At 41.3% G+C, this 26,460-nt stretch overlaps 1 protein-coding gene across 1 annotated transcript; it reads right to left on the minus strand.

The window, feature by feature from the left end:
- Positions 1-746: 746 nt before the first annotated feature.
- LOC139186161 (ATP-binding cassette sub-family C member 4-like) lies at positions 747-14,727 on the minus strand. Its single transcript, XM_070799966.1, has 4 exons — positions 14,570-14,727; positions 4,438-4,563; positions 1,949-2,226; positions 747-775 (listed from the first exon to the last, which is right to left on the minus strand). The coding sequence occupies exons 1-4, from the start codon at positions 14,725-14,727 to the stop codon at positions 747-749; spliced, it is 591 nt and encodes a 196-aa protein (XP_070656067.1).
- Between the last annotated feature and the right edge of the window lie 11,733 nt (positions 14,728-26,460).

Genomic DNA, 26,460 nt, shown 5'->3' on the forward strand with positions numbered 1-26,460 from the left:
AAAAACCAGAGACATTACTTTGCCAATAAAGGTCTGTCTAGTCAAGGCTATGGTTTTTCCAGTGGTCATGTATGGATATGAGAGTTGGACTGTGAAGAAGGCTGAGTGCTGAAGAACTGATGCTTTTGAACTGTGGTGTTGGAGAAGACTCTTGAGAGTCCCTTGGACTGCAAGGAGATCCAACCAGTCCATTCTGAAGGAGATCAGCCCTGGGATTTCTTTGGAAGGAATGATGCTAAAGCTGAAACTCCAGTACTTTGGCCACCTCATGCGAAGAGTTGACTCATTGGAAAAGACTCTGATGCTGGGAGGGATTGGGGGCAGGAGGAGAAGGGGACGACAGAGGATGAGATGGCTGGATGGCATCACTGACTCAAGGGACGTGAGTCTGGGTGAACTCCAGGAGTTGGTGATGGACAGGAAGGTCTGGCGTGCTGCAATTCATGGGGTCGCAAAGAGTCGGACACGACTGAGCGACTGAACTGAACAGAACTGAATGAGATAGTGCACATGACAAAAAGTATATAGAAAGCAATGTAACAGTGGTTAAGAAATCAGGCTGTGGTCAGAATCCTACTTCTGTCATTTGCACGCTGTGTGAGGATGGGTGAGTTATTCCAACTGATACATGAACCTATTTCCTTATCCGTAAAGCAACGACACTAATGTTTACCCACTCAATTGTTTTTCAGATTAAATGACATGGCATGATGCATAAAGGGTTCAATTGGGTCCAGACCACAAGATCACTGGTAGCCACGATCAAAGACAGCAGCTGCGGCAGCAGTAATAACAAAACCACAATAGCACAACACACATATGAAGCTTCCATCTGGATGGGTTAATGTGTCACTAAAAATGTCACTACAGTCCAAGAATATTCATAAATGACTTATTTCAAGATGTGAAAGCCATTAAAAAGGAATTTTTTAACAAGTTGCATGGACCAAGCCTTATACGTGTTGCTAGAAGCCCCCATCAGAAAGAATGACAAACTCAGGGGACCAGAACTGACCCCATATGACTGATGTGTTTTATGGGAAATGGTTTTTTATAGCATAGAAACTTCATCACACACACAAAAAATGGCTTTTATGACAAGACCTAAAAATAAAATATAATCACATTGGAGAACTATCTAACTTCACTAGAGATCTATTATTAGCAGCCCATCACTGTGGCAAGGTAGAAACAAATCAGATTTTTCATGAAGCCTAAACACTCAAGCTCATGCCCAGGCTGACTCACAGAACCAGTTTATTTTAATTTTAGATTTATTCATAAACACATGAATAACTGAGCACCTACCATGTGCCAGGCCCTTGTTTTGCTGATGTAAATTATTTGCCCAGGGCAATTTAGGGACAGTCAGGAAAAAACCATAGCGGGTATGGTGGGAATCTCAAATTTAAAGGGAAGGGTCCAGCTAGAGACATGATTAAGCAGGAAGTGAAAAGAGGCAGAGAGGAAAAGGCAGATCCAAAAGGCAAGCTCAGAAATTAACAAGCAAACCACCTATGGAAGAAAGAAACCTTTTCCAACAGAGAACTAAGTAAATCTTCCTGCCCAAGGAGAAAGGATCTCTCAGCAATCTTTTTCCCTCCCAGCCCAGAGAAGAATCCTGTTCACTCCAGGACTGTGCACACTCAATATCTAGTCATTTGAGTTAGCACAGGAGAGGCAACCTGTTTGCTTCTCTTGTCTTTAGACATATTAATCACCCTGAAGTCATCGCTTGTATGGAGAGAGTCCATTACTGCTGCTACTGCTGCCAATAAATGAGCAGGGAACTTATGATATTTATGATATACTCTATCAAAGAAGAGAGGGGAGTACATAAGAGAGTTTGGAATGACTACTAGCTTTGGCACTGAGAGAGCTAAACCTCATCTAACTGGCACACAGTCACACCAAATAAAAGAAGGCATTTTATATAAAATACACCTACAACTTAAAAAAGTTATTTGTTCCCAAACCTTGATTCTTCGGATGCTGATGATGGCCTCTGACACCTTCTCGATGGCCATGGGGAAGTAGAGGGTGCTGGTAAACCGCAGAGCCTCATACAGCGTCACCACCACAAACACTTGGCTGGCTGTAATCACCTTGTTAAGAGCCACATTGATGATGAAGGTGACGAAAATCATTATTTTGGTTACAGCAAAAAATGATGTACAATTCATGCCTCTAAGGTAGGAACTATTCAGAATCTTGGAAATTTCCTTCCTGGAAAAGAGGACAGAAAATAGATTTTAAAACAATCATTGACATTCAAGGCATGAATTTGAGTGCCCTGTGTGAGTGGCCCCTTTCAAGGGAGTGGACACAGGTAAACTATCCCTCACATTATGGAAACACTATACAGTGCACACCCTGGGGTCTGCCCCCAAACCAGGACCATACACTACATCACCACTTCACTCTTCCAACTAAAGGAAGACTTAGTATCACACTTTCTTAAACATTTTGGATCAATGAGACTGGGTTTGAACATTCATTCAACAAGTATTCATAACCACAAGTCCTGGGCAGGGCTCCTCACTGATGACAGAAAGACACAGTCTGTCCCCTCCAGGAGCTCATGAACTTGTGGGGGAAGAGAATAAGACACCCCAAAACTGTGACACACCAGATATTAGAAAGAGGCAGCCGCACAGCCCCCACAGGAGCTCAGAGCAGAGTTGTGTAACACAGAGCAGTGGAGTGAGAGCAAGTTGCATGAATGTGGATCTTGAGAAGATAAGCTGGAGTCAGGGTTGGCAGAGGCCAGAGAATAAGGAAGATGAGAGTGTATTCCCAGCAGAGGGAGGGTCCCTGCAAAGGTGCAAAGTAAGAAGTGACAGGGAGCTGCCAGGGAATTCTAAGTGCCCTGTGCTGAAGTAAATCACTCATCAGATATTTAAATGAAAGATGGAAAAGTATTCTACAAAGAAAAAGCAAAGAAAACAAGATAGTGTTTTCATGACTCTGTTTGGAATGAATAATAATGATTCATAAAGTTTTGCTTGATACAGTTACATCCAATCTCTAAAATCTCACCATTTGTGCTACATCAAACTATAGTTTTAGTTTTAATGTCATCATCTCAAATACCAGTATCTTCTATGGAGAAGGAAATGGCAACCCACTTCAGTATTCTTGCCTGGAAAATCCCATGGACAGAGGAGCCTGGCAGGCTATACTATATGGGATCATAAAGAGACGGACACAATTTAGAGACTAAATAATGACAACAAGCCCATCCTGTACCCTGCATTGACAATAGGCAAAAGCCACCTGCTTCAAAGAAGAGAGAAAAACAGCTTCTGCCCGGGATCCTGAAATTGTAAAAAGCAGAGGACATCAGCTGGGGCAGAGAGGGGAAATTCCTCACATACACACTCCACCAATATAGGACAGAGAGACAGAAAATCCACTTGCTATCATCATCAGAAGAAAAGGCTTTGGACTTTTCAGCTAAAGACTGATTTCCAGCAATTACATACTCTACTACCTGAAACATTTAACCATCAACCATCATGTCTCTGTTTATGTTTCTATATTGGGTAAGAAAACAAAACTTACCTTGTGGAGTTCTTTTGTAATTGATTTCCATACATGACAAGACTTTATAGACAGTGAAAAAGCTAAGGAGTATTGTTAGGTAAAAATAAGTATAAAAGACAGGAAAAAAATACTAACATCTTGAAATTACTGCCTTTGGGGGGTTTCTGGTACTAAGAAATAATTGGAAATTCATTTCTATATAAGTAAGAAGCACATATAAATTTTTCCTTTAAGAAGACAGTAAGTGGAAGAGCATGTTAAAATGATGTCTCCCCTATTCTACTTAAACTTTCTGCCACATGTTGGGGGTGGAATGCATAGAATTTAAGTTCATCGTAATGTGAAAAACTTGGTAAGACTTCAAAATTCATTCAGAAAAGTCAACTGTAGTAACGTAGGTGAACCTAGAACCTGTTATACAGAGTGAGGCAAGTCAGAAAGAGAAAGGCAAATATTAATGCATATATATCGAATCTAGAAAAATAGAACTGATGAACCTATTCACAGAGAATAAATGGAGACACAGATGCAGAGAACAATCTCAGAGACACAAAGCAGGAGGGAGAAGGTAGGACAAATTGAGAAAGTAGCATTGACATGTATATGCTGTCATGTGTAAAACAGATAACTAGCAGGAAGCTGCTATACAACACAGGGAGGCTAGCCTAGTGTTTTGTGACAACCTAGAGAGGTGGAATGGGGGGAGTAGAAGGCAGAGGTTCAAGAAGGTGGGGATATACATGTATATATAATTATGACTGATTCACCTTGATGTATAGCAGACACCATCACAACACTGTAAAGTAATTATCCTCCAAAAATAATAAGTAAATTCAGTAAAAATTGTGGAGGGGAGTACAAAAATATGGTGTGACATATACAAAAACTTACCTTCTCAAGCTGGTAATAAGGTCTATAAGTGACTTTTCCCAAGCATACATTTTTACTGTTCTGATGCCACTTATAAATTCATTCAAGGTCCTGATCCTGTCGTCTGTGAGAGCTGCAGTCTTACTCCTAAGGGGACAGACGTGAGAGATAAGCCTTAGTGATCACATACTAACTTTCTGTAGCATCAGCAGCAGTGGGCACAGGGAGGGACCAGAGATCAAATGATTCCCTACAGCTCCTCTGTGCCAACATCACAGGCAGGTCCTACTCAAAGTACAAATGGAGAAAAAGACTTCTAGGAAGTCAACAACTCAGCCTAATGCAAAGACTAATTCAGAGAACTTGCAGTATCAGCCAAGGAAGACCTGAAGTGAGTCAGATACAAATGATCTGCCCAAGAAGATGGTGGTTGAACAGGAAAGGCAGAAAGGAATCTAACAGGAAGACAGTGTCTGTGCTGTAATAAAATAGGAGTAAAATTCTGGGGAACAGAAAAGATGAGGCTGTTAATAACATCAGGAAAGGAGAACAAGTAAAACTTCAAAGACCTTGTAGCACTGGAATAGGGCCTCAAAGGATAAGGAACATCTCTTGACAGCAAAGAGAGGAAAAGAAATTTCAAGTAAAGAAAAATACCACATGTAATGGTACACACAGACACAAAACAACTCAAACAACACACCTTCACCACCTGACATTCTGAACAATAATCCACTTCCAACCCTCTGGAACCTGCCTCAGCTCTAACTCATCACCATTATGTCCTTCATCACCAGTTACCTTTCTACCACATATGCTGCTGAGACTGTGGGACTTTATGAAAGTGAAGTTGCTCAGTCGTGTCTAACTCTTTGCAACCCCATGGACTGTAGCCTACCACACTCCTCTGTCCATGGGATTTTCCAGGCAAGAGTACTGTAGTGGGTTGCCATTTCATTATCCAGAGGATCTTTCCCACATTGTAGGCAGACACTTTAGATGTCTGAGCCACCAGGGAAGTCCTAATAAAGACATAATTAATCAAGACTGTGGGTGGCCCCAAGACGGCAGAGGAATAGGATGTGGAGACCACTTTTGCCCCACAAATTCATCAAAAGATCATTTGCATGCTGAGCAACTTCCACAAAACAACTTCTAAATGCTAGTGGAAGACACTATGCACCCAGAAAGGCAGCCTAATCTCTTCAAAAAGAGGTACAACAAAATATAAAAGACACAAAGAGAGACAAAGAGTTAGGGACAGACACCTGTCCTGGGGAGGGAGTTGTGAAGGAAGAGAAGTTTCCACCCAGTAGGAAACCCTCTCACAGGCAGGTCTGTGGGGAGTTTTAGAATCTCAGAGGGCAACATAAACAGGAGAAAAAAAAAAAAAAAAAAAACACAGAATATGCACCTAACCGCAACTGTGAGCAAAGAAGCCCAGACACTCGCATCTGCTACCAAGTGGGGACTGGACAGGGAGGCACAGGCTGCATAATCAGTACTTAGGGTAAGGACCGGGCCTGAATGCCCTGAGGACAATCTGAGGGAGCTAACATGAGATAGCAACCCAAACTATGGGATTGCCAGAGATAAAAAAAGAGAGAGAGAGAAAGAGAGAGAACTTGCCCATGAAAGGCTCTAACGCACAGCCTGGCCCACTCACGGAACAAAGGATTGAGCTAACACCAAAGAAGAGCTAGCCGGCTGCATACAGGCCCCTTCCCCGCAGCTCTCCAGAGGCAGACAGGCAGGTGTGTGACACCAAGAGCCACACAGTAAGGGAGTGCTGCAATCTCGGCCCCAGGGACCAGCATCCTCCACCAAACTGTGAGCAGGTTCCCAATTGCTAACCACGTCTTCCTGGGATCCTGGACGGTTGACATCTGCCAGGAGTGTCATAGCCTGAGATCAGCTTCCCAGAGGAGACACACCTCTCACACAGCACACCTGAGATCGTGCTCTCCCAGCTCACATGGGATACCAAGCAGCATGAACCAGGGAGGTGATTAAGATGCATGGCCCACCTGGGACAGTGTGCTCACCAAGTACCTGGTGCTGCTTGGACCTGGGAAAGGCACAAAATGCACGCCCAAATGAGTCTGTGCCCTTGTGGAGTACCCAGGAACCTGAGCAGCTTAGACCTGGGAAGTGCACGAAAAGGCAGACCCACTTTGGACAGTACCCCTGCAGAGGACCCTGGAGCCTGAGCAGTGTAGACCCAGGAAACACATGCCACCTTGAGCTTTGGCAAACCCAGTGTGGTCCTTACACTGTGAACACTCCCCACACGCCAGCAATATTTGTTTGCAATGTCTCCCCCTCCCCACGACAGAACTGAACAAGAGAGCCTAAATAAGCGACCACCTTCACCCCTTTGTGTCAGGGTGGAAATTAGACATTGAAGAGACTTGCAAACAGAGGAAGCCAAAATAAACAAAGAAGAGGGAACCACTCTGGAAGTGACAGGTTCAACAGGTTAAAACCCTGTAGTTAACATTGACTAAGCATTGGAGGGGGCCGATAGACCTTGAGAAGAAGTACAAGCTGGAACAAGGAACTATCTGAAACTGAACTGACACCACATTGCCCACAACAGCTCCAGAGAAATTCCCAGATATATTTTTACTATTATCACATTAATTTTTTAAGTCCCTTATTACTCCTTTGATTTTCATTTTTGTAAACTATTATCTCGCAAAAAAGACCCCATTTTTAAAGCAAATTTACATATATATTTTTCATAATTTTATAATTGATTTTGTTTTATAATTTTAATATTGTATTTCTGAGAGTCTAACCTCTACTCTAGATTTTTAATCTTTGCTTTTTGGTATTTGTTTTCAATTTTGTACCTTTAGGAATATAATCTTCAGTACCCATTTTCACTTAGGTGTGTGAAATTGCTGGCTGATTTTATTGCTGTCACCATTTTTGACTCTCCCTTTTCTCCCCCAGGTCACCTATATCTCCTCCCTCCCCTTTCTCTTCTCTACTTGACTCTGTGAATGTCTCTTGGTGTTCTGGGCGGTGAGAACACTTAAGGAATTGATTACTGGCTGGATGGATCTCTCCCGTTTTGACTCCCCCTCTTTTTCTCCTGGTCACTTCTATCTCCCTTCTCCATCTTCTCCATGTAAGTCTGTGAACCTCTCTGGGTGTCCCTCACTGTGGAGAACTGCTTCACCACTAACCTAGATGTTTTATCATCTGTGTTATATGGATGGAGAAGTCTTGAGGCTACTATAAGAATAAGACTGAAAGCCAGAGGGAGAAGGTTTAACTCCAAAACTTGAGAATATCAGGGAACTCCTGATTCCATGGAATATTAATAGACAAGAGCTTACCCAAAAGGATACATTCCTACACTGAAACCAGCTCCACCCAAGAGTTAACAAGTTCCAGAGCAAGATATACCATGCTAATTCTTCAATAAAGCAGGAACACAGCCCTGAGCATTAAAAGACAGGCTGCCCAAAGCCATGCCAAACCCATAGACATCCCAAAACTCATTACCAAACACTTCATAGCACTTTAGAGAGAAGCGATCCATTTCCACCCACCAGAACACAGACACAAGCTCCCCTAACCAGGAAACCTTGACAAACCACTAATCCAACCCCACCCACAGGGAGAAGGCTCCACAATACAGAGGAACCATGAACTGCCAGCAAACAGAAAGGGTGGCCCAAACACAGCAATTTAAACAAAATGAAAAGGCAGAGACATATTCAGCAGGTAAAGCAACATGATAAGTGCCCACAAAATCAAACAAAAGAGAAGGAGATAGGGAATCTACCTGAAAAAGAATTCAGAATAATCATAGTAAAGATGATCCAAAATCTTGAAAACAAAATGGAGTTACAGATAGACTAGAGACAAGGATTGAGAAGATGCAATAAATGTTTAACAAGGACCTAGAAGAGATAAAGAAGAGTCAATCAACAATGAATAATGCAATAGCTGAGGTCAAAAGCCCTCTGCAGCGAACCAACAGTAGAATAATTGAGGCAGAAGATAGGATAAGTGAGATGGAAGATAGAATGGTGAAAATAAATGAAGAAGAGAGGAAAAAATAAAAAAGAATTAAAAGAACCGAGGAAAACCTGAGAGACCTCTGGGACAATGTAAAATGTCCCAACATTCAAATCATAAGAATCCCAGAAGCAGAAGATGAAAAGAAAGGGCATGAGAAAATTTGAGGAGATAATAGTTGAAAACTTCCCTAAAGTGGGGAAGGAAATAGCCACCAAAGTCCAAGAAACCCAGAGAGTGCCGAACAGGATAAACCCAAGATGAAACACCCCAAGACACATATTAATCAAACTAACAAAGATCAAACACAAAGAGAAAATATTAAAAGCAGCAAGGGAAAAGTAACAAATAACCCACAAGGAGATCCCCATGAGGATAACATCTGACCTTTCAATAGAAACTCTTCAGGCCAGAAAGGAATGGCAGGACATACTTAAAGTGATGAAAGAGAAAAAACCTAAAACCCAGATTACTATACCCAGCAAGCATCTTATTCAAATATGAAGGAAAAATCAAAAGCTTTACAGACAAGCAAAATCTGAGAGAACTCAGCACCACCAAACCAGATCTTCAACAAATGCTAAAGGATCTTCTCTAGACAGGAAACACAGAAAAGGTTTATAAACTCAAACACAAAACAACAAAATAAGTGGCAACAGGATCATAATTATTAATATTACCTTAAATGTAAATGGGTTGAATATCCCAATCAAAAGACAAAGACTGGCTGAAAGAATATACAAAAACAAACCCCTTATATGCTGTCTACAAGAGACCCACCTCAAACCAAGGGACACATACAGACTGAAAGTGAAGGGCTGGAAAAGGTATTTCATGCAAATGGAGACCAAAAGAAAGCAGAAGTAGTGATACTCATATTAGATAAAATAGACTTTGAAAGAAAGGCTGTGAAAAGAAACAAAGAAAAACATTACATAGTGGTCAAAGGACCAATCCAAGAAGAAGATATAACAATTATAAATATATATGCACCCAACAAGGTGTTCCCTCATTGCTCAGTTTGTAAAGAATCTGCCTGCAATGGAGGAGACCCTGATTTGATTCCTGAGTCAGGAAGATCCTCTAAAGAAGGGATAGGCTACCCACTCCAGTATTCAGTATTCTTGGCCTTCCCTTGTGGTTCAGCTGGCAAAGAATCCGACTGCAATATGGGAGACCCCAGTTTGATTCCTGGGTCAGGAAGATCCACTGGAGAAGGGATAGGAGACCCACTCCAGTATTCTTGGGCTTCCCTCGTGGATCAGCTGGTAAAGAATCTGCCTGCAATGCAGAAGACCTGGATTCAATCCCTGGGATGAGAAGATCCCCTGGAGAAGGGAAAGGTTACCAACTCCAGTATTCTGGCCTGGAGAATTCCATGGACTATAAAGTCTATGGGGTTGCAAAGAGTTGGACACGTCTGAGTGACTTTCACTATCACTTTCATACACCCAACATTGGAGCACCTCAATACATAAGGCAAATGCTAACAGGTTTCAAAGGGGGAAATTAACAGTAACACAATAATAGTGGGAAAATTTAGTACCCCACTCACACCTATGGATAGATCAACCAAACAGAAAATTAGCAAGGAAACACAAACTTTAAATGATACAATGGACCAGTTAGACCTAACTGATATCTATATGACGTTTCACCCAAAACAATGAATTTCACCTTTTTCTCAAGCGCACATGGAACATTCACCAGGATAGATCACATCCTGGGCCATAAACCTAGCCTTGGTAAATTTAAAAAAAAAAAAAAATTGAAATCATTTCAAGCATCTTTTTGCATCACAATGTGGTAAGATTAGATGTCAACTAGAGGGGAAACGGAGAAGGCAATGGCACCCCACTCCAGTACTCTTACCTGGAAAATCCCATAGACGGAGGAGCCTGGTAGGCTGCAGTCCATGGGGTCGCTAAGAGTCAGACACGACTGAGCGACTTCACTTTCACTTTTCACTTTCATGCATTGGAGAAGGAAATGGCAACCCACTCCAGTTTCTTGCCTGGAGAATCCCAGGGACGGGGGAGCCTGGTGGGCTGCCATTTATGGGATCACACAGAGTCAGACATGACTGAAGCGACTTAGCAGCAGCAGCAGAGGGGAAAAAAACTGTTAAAAATACAAACATATAGAAGCTAAACAACACGCTTCTGAATAACCAGCACATCACAGAAGAAATCAAAAAGGAAATCAAAATATGCATAGAAACAAATGAAAATGAAAACGCAACAACCCAAAACCTATGGGATTCAGTAAAATCAGTGCTAAGACAAAGGTTCATAGCAATACACGCTTACCTCAAGAAACAAAAGAAAAATCAGATAAATAACCTATCTTTACACCTAAATCAACTAGGAAAAAAAAAAAATGAAGAACCCCAGGGTTAGTTGAAGGAAAGAAATCATAAAAATTAGAGCAGAAATTAATGAAAAAGAAACAAAGGAGACTATAGCAAAAATCAACAGAACTAAAAGCTGGTTCCTTGAGAAGGTAAATAAAATAGGCAAATCATTAGCCAGACTCATCAACGAAGAAATGGAGAAGAATCAAATCAACAAAATTAGAAATGAAAATGGAGAAATCACAACAGACAACACAGAAATACAAAGATCATAAGAGACTAGTATCAGCAACTATATGCGAATAAAATGGCCAACTTGGAAGAAATGGATGAATTCTTAGGAAAGTACAACCTTCCAAAACTGAACAAGGAAGAAATAGAAAATCTTAACAGGCCAATCACAGACATGAAAATCAGAACTGTAATCAAAAATCTTTCAACAAACAAAAGCCCAGGACCTGATGGCTTCACAGGTGAATTCTATCAAAAATTTAAAGAGCTAACACCTATCCTACTCAAACTCTTCCAGGAAATTGCAGAGGAAGGGAAACTCCCAAACTCATTCTATGAGGCCACCATCACCCTAATAACAAAACCAGACAAAGATGCCACAAAAAAAAAAAAAAAACTACAGGCCAATATCACTGATGAACATAGATGTAAAAATTCTCAAAATTCTAGCAAAGAAAATCCAACAACATATTAAAAAGATCATACATCATGACCAAGTGGGCTTTATCCCAGGGATGCAAGGATTCATTAATATTTGCAGATCAATCAATGTGATACACCACATGAACAAATTGAAAGATAAAAACCATATGATTATCTCAATAGATGCAGAGAAAGCCTTTGACAAAGTTCAACATCCATTTATGATAAAAACCCTTCAGAAAGCAGGCATAGAAGGAACATACCTGTACATAATAAAAGCCATATACAATAAACCCACAGCAAACATTATCCTCAGTGGTGAAAAACTGACAGCATTTCCCCTAAAGTCAGGAACAAGACAAGGGTGCCCACTCTCACCACTATCATTCTACATAGTTTTGGAAGTTTTGGCCACAGCAATCAGAAAAGAAAAAGAAATACAAGGAACCCAGATTGGAAAAGAAGGAAAAATCTCTCTGTTTACAGATGGCATGATCCTCTACATAGAAAATCCTAAAGACACCACCAGAAAATTACAAGAGTTAATCAATGAGTATAGTAAAGTTGCAGGATATAAAATTAATACATAGAAATCCCTTGCATTCCTATACATTAACAATGAGAAAACAGAAAGAGAAATTAAGGAAACAATTGCATTCACCACTGTGATGAAAAGAATAAAATACTTAGGAATAAATCTACATAAAGAAACAAAAGACCTGTATATAGAAAACTATAAAACACTGATGAAAGAAATCAAAGATGACACAAATAGATGGAGAACTATACTGTGTTCATGGAACAGAAGAATCAATATAGTGAAAATGAATATACTACCAAAGCAATCTATAGATTCAATGCAATCCCTATCGAGCTACCATCAGTATTTTTCAGAGAACTAGAACAAATAATTTCACAATTTGTATGGAAATATAACAAACCTCGACTAGCCAAAGCAATCTTGAGAAAGAAGAATGGAACTGGAGGACTCAACTTGCCTGAATACAGGCTATACTACAAAGCTACAGTCATCAAGACAGTATGGTACTGGCACAAAGACAGAAATATAGATCGATGGAACAAAACAGAAAGCCCAGAGATAAATCCACACACCTATGGATACCTTATCTTTGACAAAGGAGGCAAAAATATACAATGGAGAAAAGACAATCTCCTTAACAAGTTTTGCTGGGAAAACTGGTCAACTGCCTGTAAAAGAATGAAATTAGAACACTTTCTAACACTATACACAAAAATAAACTCAAAATGGATGAAAGATCTAAGTGTAAGACCAGAAATTATAAAACTCCTAGAGGAAAACATAGGCAAAACACTCTGACATAAATCACAGAAAGATCCTCTATGACCCACCTCCCAGAGTAATGGAAATAAAAGCAAAAATAAATGGAACTTAGTTAAAAGCTCTTGCACAATGAAGGAAACTATAAACAAGGTGAAAAGACAGCCTTCAGAATGGGAGAAATAGTAGCAAACGAAGCAACTGAAGAATTAATCTTAAAAATATACAACCTGCTCATGCAGCTCAATACTGGAAAAATAAATGACCCAATCCAAAAATGGGCCAAAGAACTAAACAGACATTTTTCCAAAGAAGACATACAGAGGGCTAACACATGAAAAGATTCTCAACATCACTCATTATCAGAGAAATGCAAATCAAAACCACAACAAGGTACCATCTCATGATGGTCAGAATGGCTGCTATCAAAAATTCTACAAACAATAAATGCTGGAGAGTGTGTGGAGAAAGGGGAACCCCCTTACACTACTGGTGGGAATGCAAATTAGTACAACCACTCTGGAGAACAGTGTGGAGATTCCTTAAAAAACTGGACATAGAACTAACATATGACCCACCAATCCCACTGCTGGGCATATACACTGAGGAAGCCAGAACTGAAAGAGACATGTGTACCCCAATGTTTATCGCAGCACTGTTTACAATAGCTAGGACATGGAAGCCACCTAGATATTCACCGGCAGATGAATGGATAAGAAAGCTGTGGTACATATACACAATGGAATATCACTCAGCTATTAAAAAGAACACATTTGAATCAATTCTAATGAGGTGGATGAAACTGAAGCCTATTATACAGAGTGAAGTAAGTCAGAAATAAAAACATCAATACAGTTTATTAATGCATATTTATGGAATTTAGAAAGATGGTAACAATGACCCCATATGTGAGACAGCAAAACAGTCACAGATGTAAAGAACAGACTTTTTGACTCTGTGGGAGAAGGTGCTGCTGCTGCTAAGTCACTTCAGTCGTGTCTGACTCTGTGCAACCCCATAGACAGCAGCCCACAAGGCTCCCCCATCCCTGGGATTCTCCAGGCAAGAACACTGGAGTGGGTTGCCATTTCCTTCTCAGGGTGGGATAATTTGAGAGAACAGCATTGAAACATGCATATTGCCATATGTGAAATAGATGACCAGTTCAAGTTTGGTACATGAAACAGGGCACTCAAAGCTGGTGCATTGGGACAACCCAGAGGGATGGGATGGGGAGGGACGTGGGAGGGGTGTTTAGGGTGGGGGGGGCACATATATACACGTGGCTGATTCATGTCAATGTATGGCAAAAATCACCACAATATTGTAAAGTAATTAGCCTCCAATTAAAATAAATAGATTGATTAAAAAAATTAATCAAAACTGACTTTGTCCTTGGACACTTATAAATTAATGGAAATGTTGAATTAAAAATAAGACATGAATATACATACTGGGAAAATCACTCTAACCCAAGCATAACAAAAATGCATGCAGCTGAGATTGAGCCTGTAGGATTATTACTATAATAATGTTTAAATAACTTCAATATCGGTACATTATGCTCAAGGATACTCTACATATTCAGGTACAGTGCTGAGAGGGTCTGGAAAATCCCTTAACTTTTCCTGCTTCAAGATTATCCTTCAGCTTAAAGCTGGAGCCACCACTGGCTAAACTAAGCCTGAAGGGTCTACAAACACAAAGAAGAGATCAGAGAAAGCATTTTATTTTTTAAACAAAAGCATCCAACAGATTGTAGTTGTCACAAAATATATGTTACCTATTTTTAAAACCAGTGTTTCACTTACCAGAGTGATGAAAACCACATCCCAAAGCAGCTTTGCAACAGCAGAAGGAAAATGAGAACCGCCATCCCAGCAAGACACGATATTCCTGTTTCCATCCAGAGCAGAGCAGTCACTGCAATTGCCTGCAGTGGCCCCACCCACAGATAGTGCAAGAACATTGTTACCTTAAAGAAAAAGATAAGCCTTCTTAGGATATTATAAAAAACAACACAAGTAAGGACACAATATAGAAATAATATGCTTGTACCAACAAAGGTCTGTCTAGTCAAGGCTATGGTTTTTCCAGTGGTCATGTATGGATATGAGAGTTGGACTGTGAAGAAGGCTGAGCACCGAAGAATTGATGCTTTTGAACTGTTGGTGTTGGAGAAGACTCCTGAGAGTCCCTTAGACTGCAAGGAGATCCAACCAGTCCATTCTGAAGGAGATCAGCCCTGGGATTTCTTTGGAAGGAATGATGCTAAAGCTTAAACTCCAGTACTCTGGCCACCTCATGCAAAGAGTTGACTTATTGGAAAAGACTCTGATGCTGGGAGGGATTGGGGGCAGGAGGAGAAAGGGACGCCAGAGGATGAGATGGCTGGATGGCATCACTGACTCAATGGACATGAGTCTGAGTGAACTCCGGGAGTTGGTGATGCACACGGAGGCCTGGCGCACTGCTATTCATGGGGTCACAAAGAGTTGGACACAACTGAGCAACTGAACTGAACTGAAGGAAAATATAGGAACCAAAACAGAAATGATCACAGTGGGTTTTAAACCTGCTAAAGCAGAAATCCACGCATCTACCCCAGATGACATTGTTCTGGGGCAGCACAGGACCAGCCAGGGAGAATCCAACCAGCAGCACTGGTAGGAAGATCTGAATTTTATCCACAACACAGATGAGCTCAGGGTTGCCCCAAACTCTCTTTGTTCCAAAATTCAGCCACCATCTCCCCAGGAGAGCCTATATTATGGTACCTACTACTCTCTTCAGTAATTACTTAAGTATTTACCTCCCTGACAGGCTGTGGCTTTGTGTGTGTGGGGGGGGGGCAAAAACTAAGCCTAATTTATCCCTAAAACTGAGTAGAAGTCTTACTTCATGTTTGATGAATGAATAATTGAAGGAGAAGTGGTCTAGTGCAGTACAGATCTGATCAACAGCTACAATGCCCTGGGTAATGTGATCTATTCATAAAGTGGGAAAAAAGAGTGTGAGGGGACTGCAGAGAGTAGGTTGTTTCTGGCTGAGGACCATCCACTTGGCATTATTCCTCACAGGCTCCCTATACAGCAGGCACTGACCAGGGAAAGAACAACCACTGCCCAACAGGCCTTCATCATCCAGACGAGGAGGAAGACAGCCCAGCAACACCAACACCATGTGCCAAGAAGGGCCACACCAGGAGGACCCCTAGGGACACTAAGCAAGCTGGGAAAGAATCCTGCTGCCTATTATTAGAAACACAAAATTCTCATCCACAGGACAACATACATTGTTACATCAAAGATGCATACAGAAGAATTGGATAAAAAGGACCCTTGTCTTAGGTCCTCAACAGAACCCTGGCTGACACCAAACCCTGGCACCTGGCATCCCAATAAGCTACATTCAGTAAGAAGGATGGGAAATGAAAGAGGATCCCTCAGGGGCAGCTTACCTGATCAAACATGTTCACATCGTTAGACAGCAGGTTGACTATCTGGCCTGTGGTGGTCTTCCCCATGGCTGAGCTACTCAGACGAAGTACCTAGTGAGAGAAAGATACAGAGAATTGGATTGCTAAGGTGATACCAAGTCAATCTTACAACATAGCAAAATGGAGTGCAGCCATGAAATTAAAAGACGCTTACTCCTTGGAAGGAAAGTTACGACCAACCTAGATAGCATATTCAAAAGCAGAGACATTACTTTGCCAACAAAGGTTCGTCTAGTCATGGCTATGGTTTTTCCTGTGGTCATGTATGGATGTGAGAGTTGGACTGTGAAGAAGGCCGAGTGCTGAAGAATCGATGCTTTTGAACTGTGGTGTTGGAGAAGACTCCTGAGAGACCCTTGGACTGCAAGGAGATCCAACCAGTCCATTCTGAAGATCAGCCCTGGGATTTCTTTGGAAGGAATGATGCTAAAGCTGAAACTCCAGTACTTTGGCCACCTCATGCGAAGAGTTGACTTATTGGAAAAGACTCTGATGCTGGGAGGGATTGGGGGCAGGAGGAGAAGGGGACAGAGGATGAGATGGCTGGATGGCATCACTGACTCGATGGACGTGAGACTGAGTGAACTCCGGGAGTTGGTGATGGACAGGGAGGCCTGGCGTGCTGCGATTCATGGGGTCGCAAAGAGTCGGACACAACTGAGCAACTGATCTGATCTGATCTGATCTGAACAGTGCTAGGACAAAAAGGGTGACCCCGAACTGCAGGGTTCTAGGGACCTACATTCATCCTTCATCTCCTCAATGTGGCGGCAGCCCTACCCACAAGAACAGCAAAAGGAGGAGCAGGAGGTAGAAGCAAAATCCCCCATCCTGCTTCTCAATGAACTTGAACCTGCCTGAAGGATAAAGGGATGTTGATTTAGACTTAAGAACAAACCAAAATAAATTTGAGCCAAACTAGATGTGAGTGGAAAAGCTGCCTTAAAGAAAGAAATTAGAGGACTTGGATGGACTATAAATCTGGAATTGATTATTAATTCTGTGTGTGACCTCATTTAAACACTTTGGGCTTAGTTTATTCATTCTGAAATGAGTGATTATAATGTTCAAAACACTGTTTCTGTGAGGAACCTCTGTTCTTAATGCCAGTCTGCTGACTTTACAGAAAACACAGCCTCTGCTGCACAATTCCTTTATTTGTTAAGAAAAATGCCCTAGAGATCTGAAGAACCTGAACAGACACCATGAGCTGCTTCAAAGACCACCAATCATATCCAAACAGAGTCTCACAGTTCATAAAACTGTTTCATTTAGTCCTCAGGTTAAACAGAAAAATCAATGATAAAGTGGGAATGTAAAACAACGTAGCTGCCATAGGAGAGAGTATGGCTGTTCCTCAAAAAACACAAAATTAGCATATAATACAGCAATTCCACTTCTGGGAATATACTCAAAAGAACTGAATGTATGAACTTGAACAGATATTTATACACTTGTGTTCAGAGCAGCAATGATCACAATAGCCAAAAGGTAGAAACAACCCAAATGTTCACTAACAGATGAATTGATACAGAGAATGCTGTATATACCTGTAATGGAAGATTATTCAGTTGTAAAATGGAATTAAATTTGACACCTGTTCCACCATCAATGAACCCTTAAGACATTGTGCTACATGACATAAACAAGACTCAAAATGACAAATATTTTACAATTCGACTTACATGGGATACCAAGTCAAATTCAAAGATTGAAGTAGAATGGCGCTGGCTGGTAGGGGTGGGAGTGGGGTGGCTGGAGAATTAGTGTTTATTGGATGCAGAGGATCACTTTGCGAAGATGAAATTCTGGAGATGAATAGCAGTGTTGTTTCCTCAACAATGTAAATGTTCCTAATGTCACTAAATTGTTGTTGTTCAGTCACTAAGTCATGCCCAACTCTTTGCAATGCCATGGACTGCAGCACAGCAGTCTCCTCAGTCCTCCACTACCTCCTGAAGTTTGCTCAAATTCATGTCCACTGAGTCAGTGAAGGTATCTAAACATCTCATCTTCTGCCACCCCTGTCTCCTTTTGCCTTCAGTCTTTCCCAACATCAGGGTCTGTTCCAATGAGTCAGCTCTTCTTATCACTAATGTCAGTAAACAACGTTCCCCAAATTAGTTAAAATTGTAAATTTTATGTTGTGCATATTTTATAATAATTTTTAAAAATCAATGACCAAAAGCCAAAAGTAACTTTACCAAATTTGTAGAAATGACAAATCATTTTATTTATGACACATCCCACAAGACCATTCAAAGTTCAGCTAAAAAGAGCCTAAAAATTTCCCAAAGGTCACATTCCAAAGTGTTAGTGGGAAGAGGAAGAAAAAAAGGTGGACACTGGCTCACCTGTGCAGCAAACAGTGAGCTTTGCCTGAACCATGACCTCACACCTAACAAGGTTTTCACAGTGCAGTGCTGGTGAAATTTCACACATACTTATGAGAGCTAAGCACGATCTAGAAAGACAAACATCTAGCTAACTTGTGGATAAATCTGAGTACTCTTCTCCTAAACAGTGAAAGGTGCAAGAGAATAACAAATATATGATGGGGGACAATGAATAACCCTGGCTAGAGTGTACAGTCATCACTGCCATTTCCACGTCACCCAGGAGGAAACCAACTCATGTGCCAAACACACACAGTGAGATGCCAGGGGCCCTGGGTTCATACAGCACTGAGATTAACAAGAGTCTGCTCAAGGAAAGATGAGGAGAAGACACTTTACATTTTGCCAAGAAAAACATTCCCAAGAAACAGAAGCTCTAGATAAGCAGCATAAGTAGCAACTAGGTAAAAGAAGCGATTTCAATTTAAATTGTTTGGTTTTAGCTTTTGATTAGTATTTCATCTTTTAATAAAAATTATATGTATTAAGGTGGACAACATGATTATTGTTAAAAATATACATTGGGAAATGCTTTCTGTTGTAAAACCAATTAACATATTCACACTTTATGTAGTTACCATTTTGTATGTCTCCTGAGAACACTTAGGTCTTCCCTTTTAGCTCAGCTGATAAAGAATATGCCTGCAATACGGGAGACCTGGGTTCAATCCCTGGGTTGGGAAGATCCCTGGAGAAGGAAAGGCTACCCACTCCAGTACTCTGGCCTTGAGAATTCCATGAACTACATAGTCCATGGAGTCGGAAAGAGTCGGACACGACTGAGTGACTTTCACTTTCACACTTTCACTTGAGAACACTTCAGATGTACTCTCGCAGAAAAATTCAAGTATATAATACAAATAAATAAGGATTTTTTTAAAAGCAAATCACCCAGGGCAACAAGATACTGAGAAACAAGTTTACACAGAGCCTTTCAACAGTGGACATGGAGTATAGGTGGCAATTTCTTTGTAAAGACACCTGAAATCCTAATCCCTTTTACACTAGCTAAGATCAGGGCAAGCTTTGAAATAGTTGTGTGGCCTTTCTCAATATGAAAATCACTGAACACATCAAATCAGGTCGTATTAAAACTTCTATAATGCAATCTAAAGAGAAAAAGGAAACATAGTATTATGAAGGTAACTTGAAAGAACAGCAACAAATTCTCTCCCAAATTACTAAAGACAATGGAAATTTTCAAGTTTTATCCAAAATATCCAATTATTGTCTTTAATGCCAATAAAACAATTGTAACTATAGCATATAGCATATAGTGAGTCTGTATTTAGCCTGAGTTATATTTATATTTTTCTTTAGTTAACACAATTGTACTGAATGTGATTAAATGGGCCATTGAAAAATATAATCATTCCCTTTCTCAAATCCATTCTGTTCTCCAAGACTTAATTTTATGGATCCAATCCTGAAGTTCACTTTTAAACACAGCTTTGAAGGTTTTAATGAACAACAACAACAAAATGTCCAGAAATACCACTATGAGAATTGGGCATAAAAACATTGAAAATCAATGGGATACCTTTGATACTTTAATTTTTAATTAGATTTTATTACAGATTTAGTGGATATTATGCAACAGTGGATATTATGTGGCTAAAAGTCATAAAAGGTAGCCCTGATCCAATCTCAGTAGAAAATTTATTATATATTGGAAAAGTAACAAAAAAAAAAACTTGACTTGGTGCAAATACCAAGCTTCTCCAGTAAAGTACAAATGATCCCAGTTACAAAATTTTTAGTTTACAGAGAACTTTCCCTAAATGTTCCTGATGCTTCAGGGGAGGTACACACTATGGAACCGAGTGACACTTACCTTGCGGTAGATCATATGGCACACGGCTACTCTCAGCCTCATCCCCACACGCTGCATGTGATAGAAGTACAAGTGGTGCAGAACAGCCCACACGAGCGCACAGGTACTCAGCCCTGCCACGTAGCCATAGGCTTCATGCAAAGCGGCAGAATCGGTGGGATCGTAATTTTCAACATAACTAATCATTTTCCCCAAAAATATGGGCTGAACGACTCTGGTGCCTTCCTAAAAGGAAAAAAAAGGCTTAATTAGAAATGTAAGCTCTACCAGTTTTCTTAACACAAGCTTTACTTTTACCATTAGCATATTAAAAGGGCATTTTTGGCAAAACACTACATTTATGATTCACCTGAAAAGAAAATGTCTATCTCCTATTAGACAAGCAGGCAATAGTTTTAACCTTAAGCCGAAATTTTACATTCAAAGACAATGAAGCCTTAGTACTTCGTATTCACTACACTCTAGAAGTTCAATAAATACTACAACCAGTGCTTTAGAATGCATTTGGCAAAATACCAAGTTATTCTTAGGGTGCTGGTGCTAATTCGCTTCAGTCACGTCCAACTCTTTGTGACCGTGTGGACTGTAGCCCACCAGGCTCCTCTGTCGATGGGATTTCCCAGGCAAGAATACTGGAGTGGGTTGCCATTTCCTTCTTCAGGGAATCTTCCTCACCCAGGGATCAAACCCATGTCTCTTTATGACTCCTGCCTTGGCAGGCGTGTTCTTTATCACTAGCACCAGAAAAAGGGTAAGAAATTTGCTTCCATATGAACAAGCTCTGCTGGCAGTCCATCTCTGTCCCCCTGTTCTTTCAACATCTCAGCCTAACAGAAAGTCAAAATAGTTCATGTATGGGAGACACACTCTTACTACCTTCTTAAGAATATTTATGAACTGAGACCCTGGGACAAACGCATTCACTTGTACCCACCCCAAACTTCACACATTAGTACAACAAGAAAACAGAGCCCAGACTCTGTTGGAACATCACAGAGAAACCAGGCTGGGGAGGGGTCTCAGGGTCTCAGCCCCAAGGGACACTGTGTCAACATGTCTCTACCCTCTAGAAGCTGGGCTGTTCCTTGGAATCAAGCTAAAAAACAATTTTTGTCCATGGTTTGCCATCAGCCACTTATTGAAGGTGCTGGTTTGGAAGAAATGTTACCAATCATCTCTTCCCTAAGGTTAAAATCCTTAACCAGTGAGGTGGGGGACACTGAGCCTTCTCCCTTGAGTAAGCCTTAAGGAAAGCAATTTTCTTTCCCAAAACTAAAGGTAGAAAACTGCAACACTTGCTCACCCTGCCAAATGGCCACTCCACCCCACAACCTACTTCTTCCCTCTAGTCACCCCTTGAAGGTCCCCTTCTCTCCCATCAAAGAAAACCAAACACTCAACACAAATCCAAGTCATCAAAAGTAAACGCCATGACCCTCAGCATCATTTCCTCCACAGACTTCTCAAAAGTCAAAATGTCAAAACTTTGGAAATCTTTCAGGAACTTGACTTTGGAGCAAGCTTTTCCTTTTAAGCAATCCTTCCTTATTAGTATGGACAGGATAGGCAACTTCCAGGTTTTCCTTGATAGCACTCTTCTGTCTGTCTGAAGTTGTGGAAAAGATATGCAAGAGGAAGAGAAGCTGAATCCCCAACACAAACAAAACTAACAAGCATTTTCTGCTCAACAAACTAGTGCCTGATGAGGATATATAGAGAAAGTTGTCCCCATTCCTCAAATGGATGTAACATTAAACCCCGACACTCCTGTCTTGTTCTGCACCCACAGGTTCACAGGCTACACCAACTGCCTCACCTTCCACAAGGTAATAGAAAGCTTCATCTATTACAGAGAAGAAATCACTGTTAAGCTAAAGAATTATGCATAGGATGATCAGATCAGAGTAAGAGGATCTGTTCTCAAGAACACAAAATTTCACTGTTACATTTCCACCAAGCCCTATCATTCACCCCTAGAGCTTCTAAGAGCTTATGGAAGAGCCCCTCAGACTGTACACTGTAAAACAGACTTTGTATAGACTTCACTGAGATAGAAATATGTAGGCTCACACAGAGAAACAGGAATGTCAGCCCAGGTAAGGCCGAGGGCAGTCCAGTGCTGCAGCCTGCAAACCTGGGGCTCTCCATCAGAAGCCCAGCACTAACACCTGCCATCCCAAACGGTCCTAAAACTTATGATTTGCTTAGGAAATCATTGTTGCCTGTTACTCAGCTCTCCTTTTGACCCTGATACTGCTCTAATTACAGTAAGTGTAATGTCACCCACCAAAGAGAATACTGATAGATGCAACAAATTCACCAAAAAGTAGTATAAAATAAAGGCACCTCATTACTATCTGATTGGATTTTTTCTGCTGAGAGATAATATTTAATAACCCAGTTGAGCAGATAGCCTCATTAAGGAGTAATGCCATGGACTTTCCTGGTGGTCCAGTCATTAAGAATCTGCATGCAAATGCAGAGGACACAGGTTCCATCTCTGGTCAGGGAAGATCCCACATGCTGTGGAGCAACCAAGCCTGTGCACCACAACTACTGAGCCCATGCACGCTGACTACTGGAGCCATCACACCTAGAGCCTGTGCTCCGCAACAAGACAAGCCACTGCAGGGAGAGGCCCGCACACTAACTACAGAAAAGTCCTTGCTCAGCAGTGAAGACCCAGTGCAATCAACATTAATTTAAAAAAAAAAAAGAGTAAGGCCAGTGGTGAAAGACAGGGAAGCCTGGCATGCCGCAGTCCCTGGGGTAGCAGACACTGACATGACTGAGCGACTGAACAACAAATGCCAGTCCTGGCTCAGAGTTTCCACTCCTCTGTCTGCTGTTTTTTAAAATCTTGTTTCTTTATCTTTGACTCTGCTGGGTCTTCGTTGACACACACGGGCTCTTCCTTGCTGTGTGGACTTCTCTTGTTGCCGTGAGTGAGGGCTACTCTCTAGTTGTAGCAGTCGTGCTTCTGGTTTTGCTGGCTCCTCTTTTTGCAGAGCAGAGGCTCTAGAGCACACAGGCTTTGGTAGGTGCACCAAGTGGGCTCCGTAGTTGCAGTTGATGGGCCCCAAGGCATGTGGGATCTGAGTTCCTGGACCAGGGATCAAACCCATGTCCACTGCACTGGCAGGAAAATTCTTAACCACTGACCACTAGGGAAGTCCCTCCTCTGTCTGTTCTTGATCCTAATCCTCAACGAGTAAGACATAAAACAATTGAGAAAATGTTCATTAGCAAACTTGAAACTAACCAAATGAAAACCTTCTGGATAGCAGGAACAATATCAAAAATTGTTCCCATAAAGCCTTCATCTTTGACACCAACCTATAACCCAGTGAATAGCCTTCCCACAAAACAACTGGGAACATAGTTCTTCCTTCACAAGAATTCTGCATAACTGTGAAACTGTAAAAGATATTTAAATCAGTCCAATATAATACCACAACAATCATTTCAAAGTTCTATGAGAGTCTCTGAGGCAGACATCTCTTGGTGGAGTCCTTGTTAGTTAATCTCCTGCAAGCACTTGACATTCCGGCTCACCTCTTGCTTCTTAGGGGAACTTATAGTTTCTCTGCTACATTTCCACACTACTTGAAGTGTTTCCGGCCCAATTCTGCCATCTTCAAGAAAAACTGAGTAACTCCCTGAGATGGCCCAAGCCACCACCTTAAATACCATCTCCAGCTAAAGAAAGGTTGGTAGGGACACATATGAGAAGTTAATAGGAAAAGCAGCTAAAATTAAAATGGCTGGGTTTGTTACAGAGATTTACTTATTCTCCATTGACAAGATTCTTCTGTGATTTAGAGACATCCTTCTCTTTTTGGTACTGGGAGGAAGACATCTTTACAAATGGAAATTTCCCTCATCAATGTAAATATCCCTCACAGAAGGGTAACTTCTGCTCTATCTTTACAGTTTCTCCTATGTCCATTTCTAAAAAAAAAAAAATCAGCTAAAAATAATCTTTGTGTCAAAAATGCACATTCTCAGGTGACACTTTCTACTACCCTTCTTTTTTTTTTTTTCTTCCAATTTTATTTTATTTTTAAACCCTACATAATTGTATTAGTTTTGCCAAACATCAAAATGAATCCTCCACAGGCACACATGCGCTCCCCATCCCGAACCCTCCTCCCTCCTCCCTCCCCATATTCAATGTTTGTAGTTTTGAAATATTTGTAACACCTACAGAAAAAAAAAAAAAAAAAAAACTCTGTAGGAAGCAGGTGACAGAGGAGCACAGAGCTGTTGTCAGAAAAAAATCTCGACTCTGAGTCTCAATGGAGGCTGTGGGAGGAGAGGAAGCCTCAGGAGAGAATGCAAAGAACACTGGCCTGGGAGTCCAAACACTGGGCTTCAGAAACCAGGTCAGCCACCTGCGAGTCAAATGACCCTAAGCCCATCAGGTGCCACCTGCCCTCCAGGTCTTTGTTTACCTCTTGGAATTGTGGGACAACTAAGAGCCACAACAGCTCAAAGTATTCTAAAGTGAAAGAAAGTGAAAGTGAAGTTGCTCAGTGGTGTCTGACTCTTTACGACCCCGAGGACCGTAGCCCACCAGGCTCCTCTGTCCATGGGATTCTCCAGGCAAGAATACTGGAGTGGGTTGCCATTTCCTTCTCCAGGGGATCTTCCCGACCCAGGGATCGAACCCAGGTCTCCTGCATTGCAGGCAGACGCTTTAACCTCTGAGCCTCCAGGGAAGCCCCAAGTACTCTAAAATGAACACTAAAAAACAAGTGTAAGTTATGATCATTTTTATGATACAGAAGTCCTGGGAAGAGACCTGCTCTATTAATGGCAGAGGCTGGTTTCACAAAGGGCTTGGAAAACTCAGTGCTGCTCATAGGCCACCATGCAGAACAACTCTTGAGAAAAGTCATTTATAAAAGCCAACATTTCTGGATAGCAATTAAAAGTTTCACTTCTAAGCAGATTTTGTTTTTTTAAATTTTTAACCATTATGAATGCAACCTTTAAAAAAGAGGCACCTACTTCCCTGACTTCTAAAAGAAAATGGAATAAGGGAGGAGTGGGGAGAATGAGTGAAATAGATGATGGAGATTAGAAGGTATGATCTTTTAGTTAAAAAAATAAATAGTGAGATGTGATATACAACATAGGAAATACAGTCAATAATATTGGAATAACTTTGTATGGTGACAGAGGGCAACTAGACTTCCAGTGATCATTTTATAATGTATACAAATATTGAATCACTATGCTATATACCTAAAACTAATATAATAAGTCAATTATACTTCATTTTATTTTTAATGGGAATAAAACCTTTTTTATGCTTTTTAAAAATTGAATTAAAAAGCATTCCCATCATTTATGACTCAAGGTCATCACTGTGGGTATCACTAACAACTAATGGCTAATGCTATGCTCTCAAGATGCAGCAGGGTGCACACAGCAGGTCTGCTCTGCAGGTCGCCTTCTGCTTGGCTCAGTGCCCTCTCCTCTCCCTTGCTGTGTGGACTTCGGTGGTTGATCTCAGCCCACAGTAACTTTGCCACCAAAGCCTCCACTTTGCCACTTTGCCACTTTTCAGCCTCCTGCATTGAGCAGACTCAAGGGACACTTGGAAGAAAGGGTTGGGAAATAAAGGCAAAAGCCCAATACAGCTCTTGGGGAATCAGCCCTGAGTCAAGGCACAAAACCCACTGTGGGACTCAGAGGATTCTGTTTACCTTCTGCCCATCAGCTGAGCTCCAAAGTGAATATTTACACAAACATGTGCCTCCTACAGCCTCCACCTAGACCAGAAACCATCAGCAAAGTGGCCTTGGACAAACAACAAGTGACTGGACAAGGCCAGGCACTTTCTAATGTTCCTGGAACAGGACATAAACCCTGGTCACTCCACCCCTCTCAGGGGAAGGGACTGGGTGAACCCACTCTGGTTCTCTGAGGTCACCCCACTTACACACCAGCAGGTGGAGACCTCAC

The sequence above is a fragment of the Bos indicus genome, chromosome 12 (assembly GCF_029378745.1).
Source record: "Bos indicus isolate NIAB-ARS_2022 breed Sahiwal x Tharparkar chromosome 12, NIAB-ARS_B.indTharparkar_mat_pri_1.0, whole genome shotgun sequence".
Taxonomy (NCBI): Eukaryota; Metazoa; Chordata; class Mammalia; order Artiodactyla; family Bovidae; genus Bos; species Bos indicus.

What these genes read in the sequence shown, in the direction of transcription:
- LOC139186161 (XM_070799966.1), bottom strand. Translation starts at nt 14,727, where the DNA reads ATGTTCTTGCACTATCTGTGGGTGGGGCCACTGCAGGCAATTGCAGTG. An exon ending in ATGTGGTTTTCATCACTCTG is followed by an intron (nt 4,564 to 14,569) that starts GTAAGTGAAACA and finishes CTGTCCCCTTAG; the next exon opens with GAGTAAGACTGCAGCTCTCA. An exon ending in CTTATTACCAGCTTGAGAAG is followed by an intron (nt 2,227 to 4,437) that starts GTAAGTTTTTGT and finishes CCTCTTTTCCAG; the next exon opens with GAAGGAAATTTCCAAGATTC.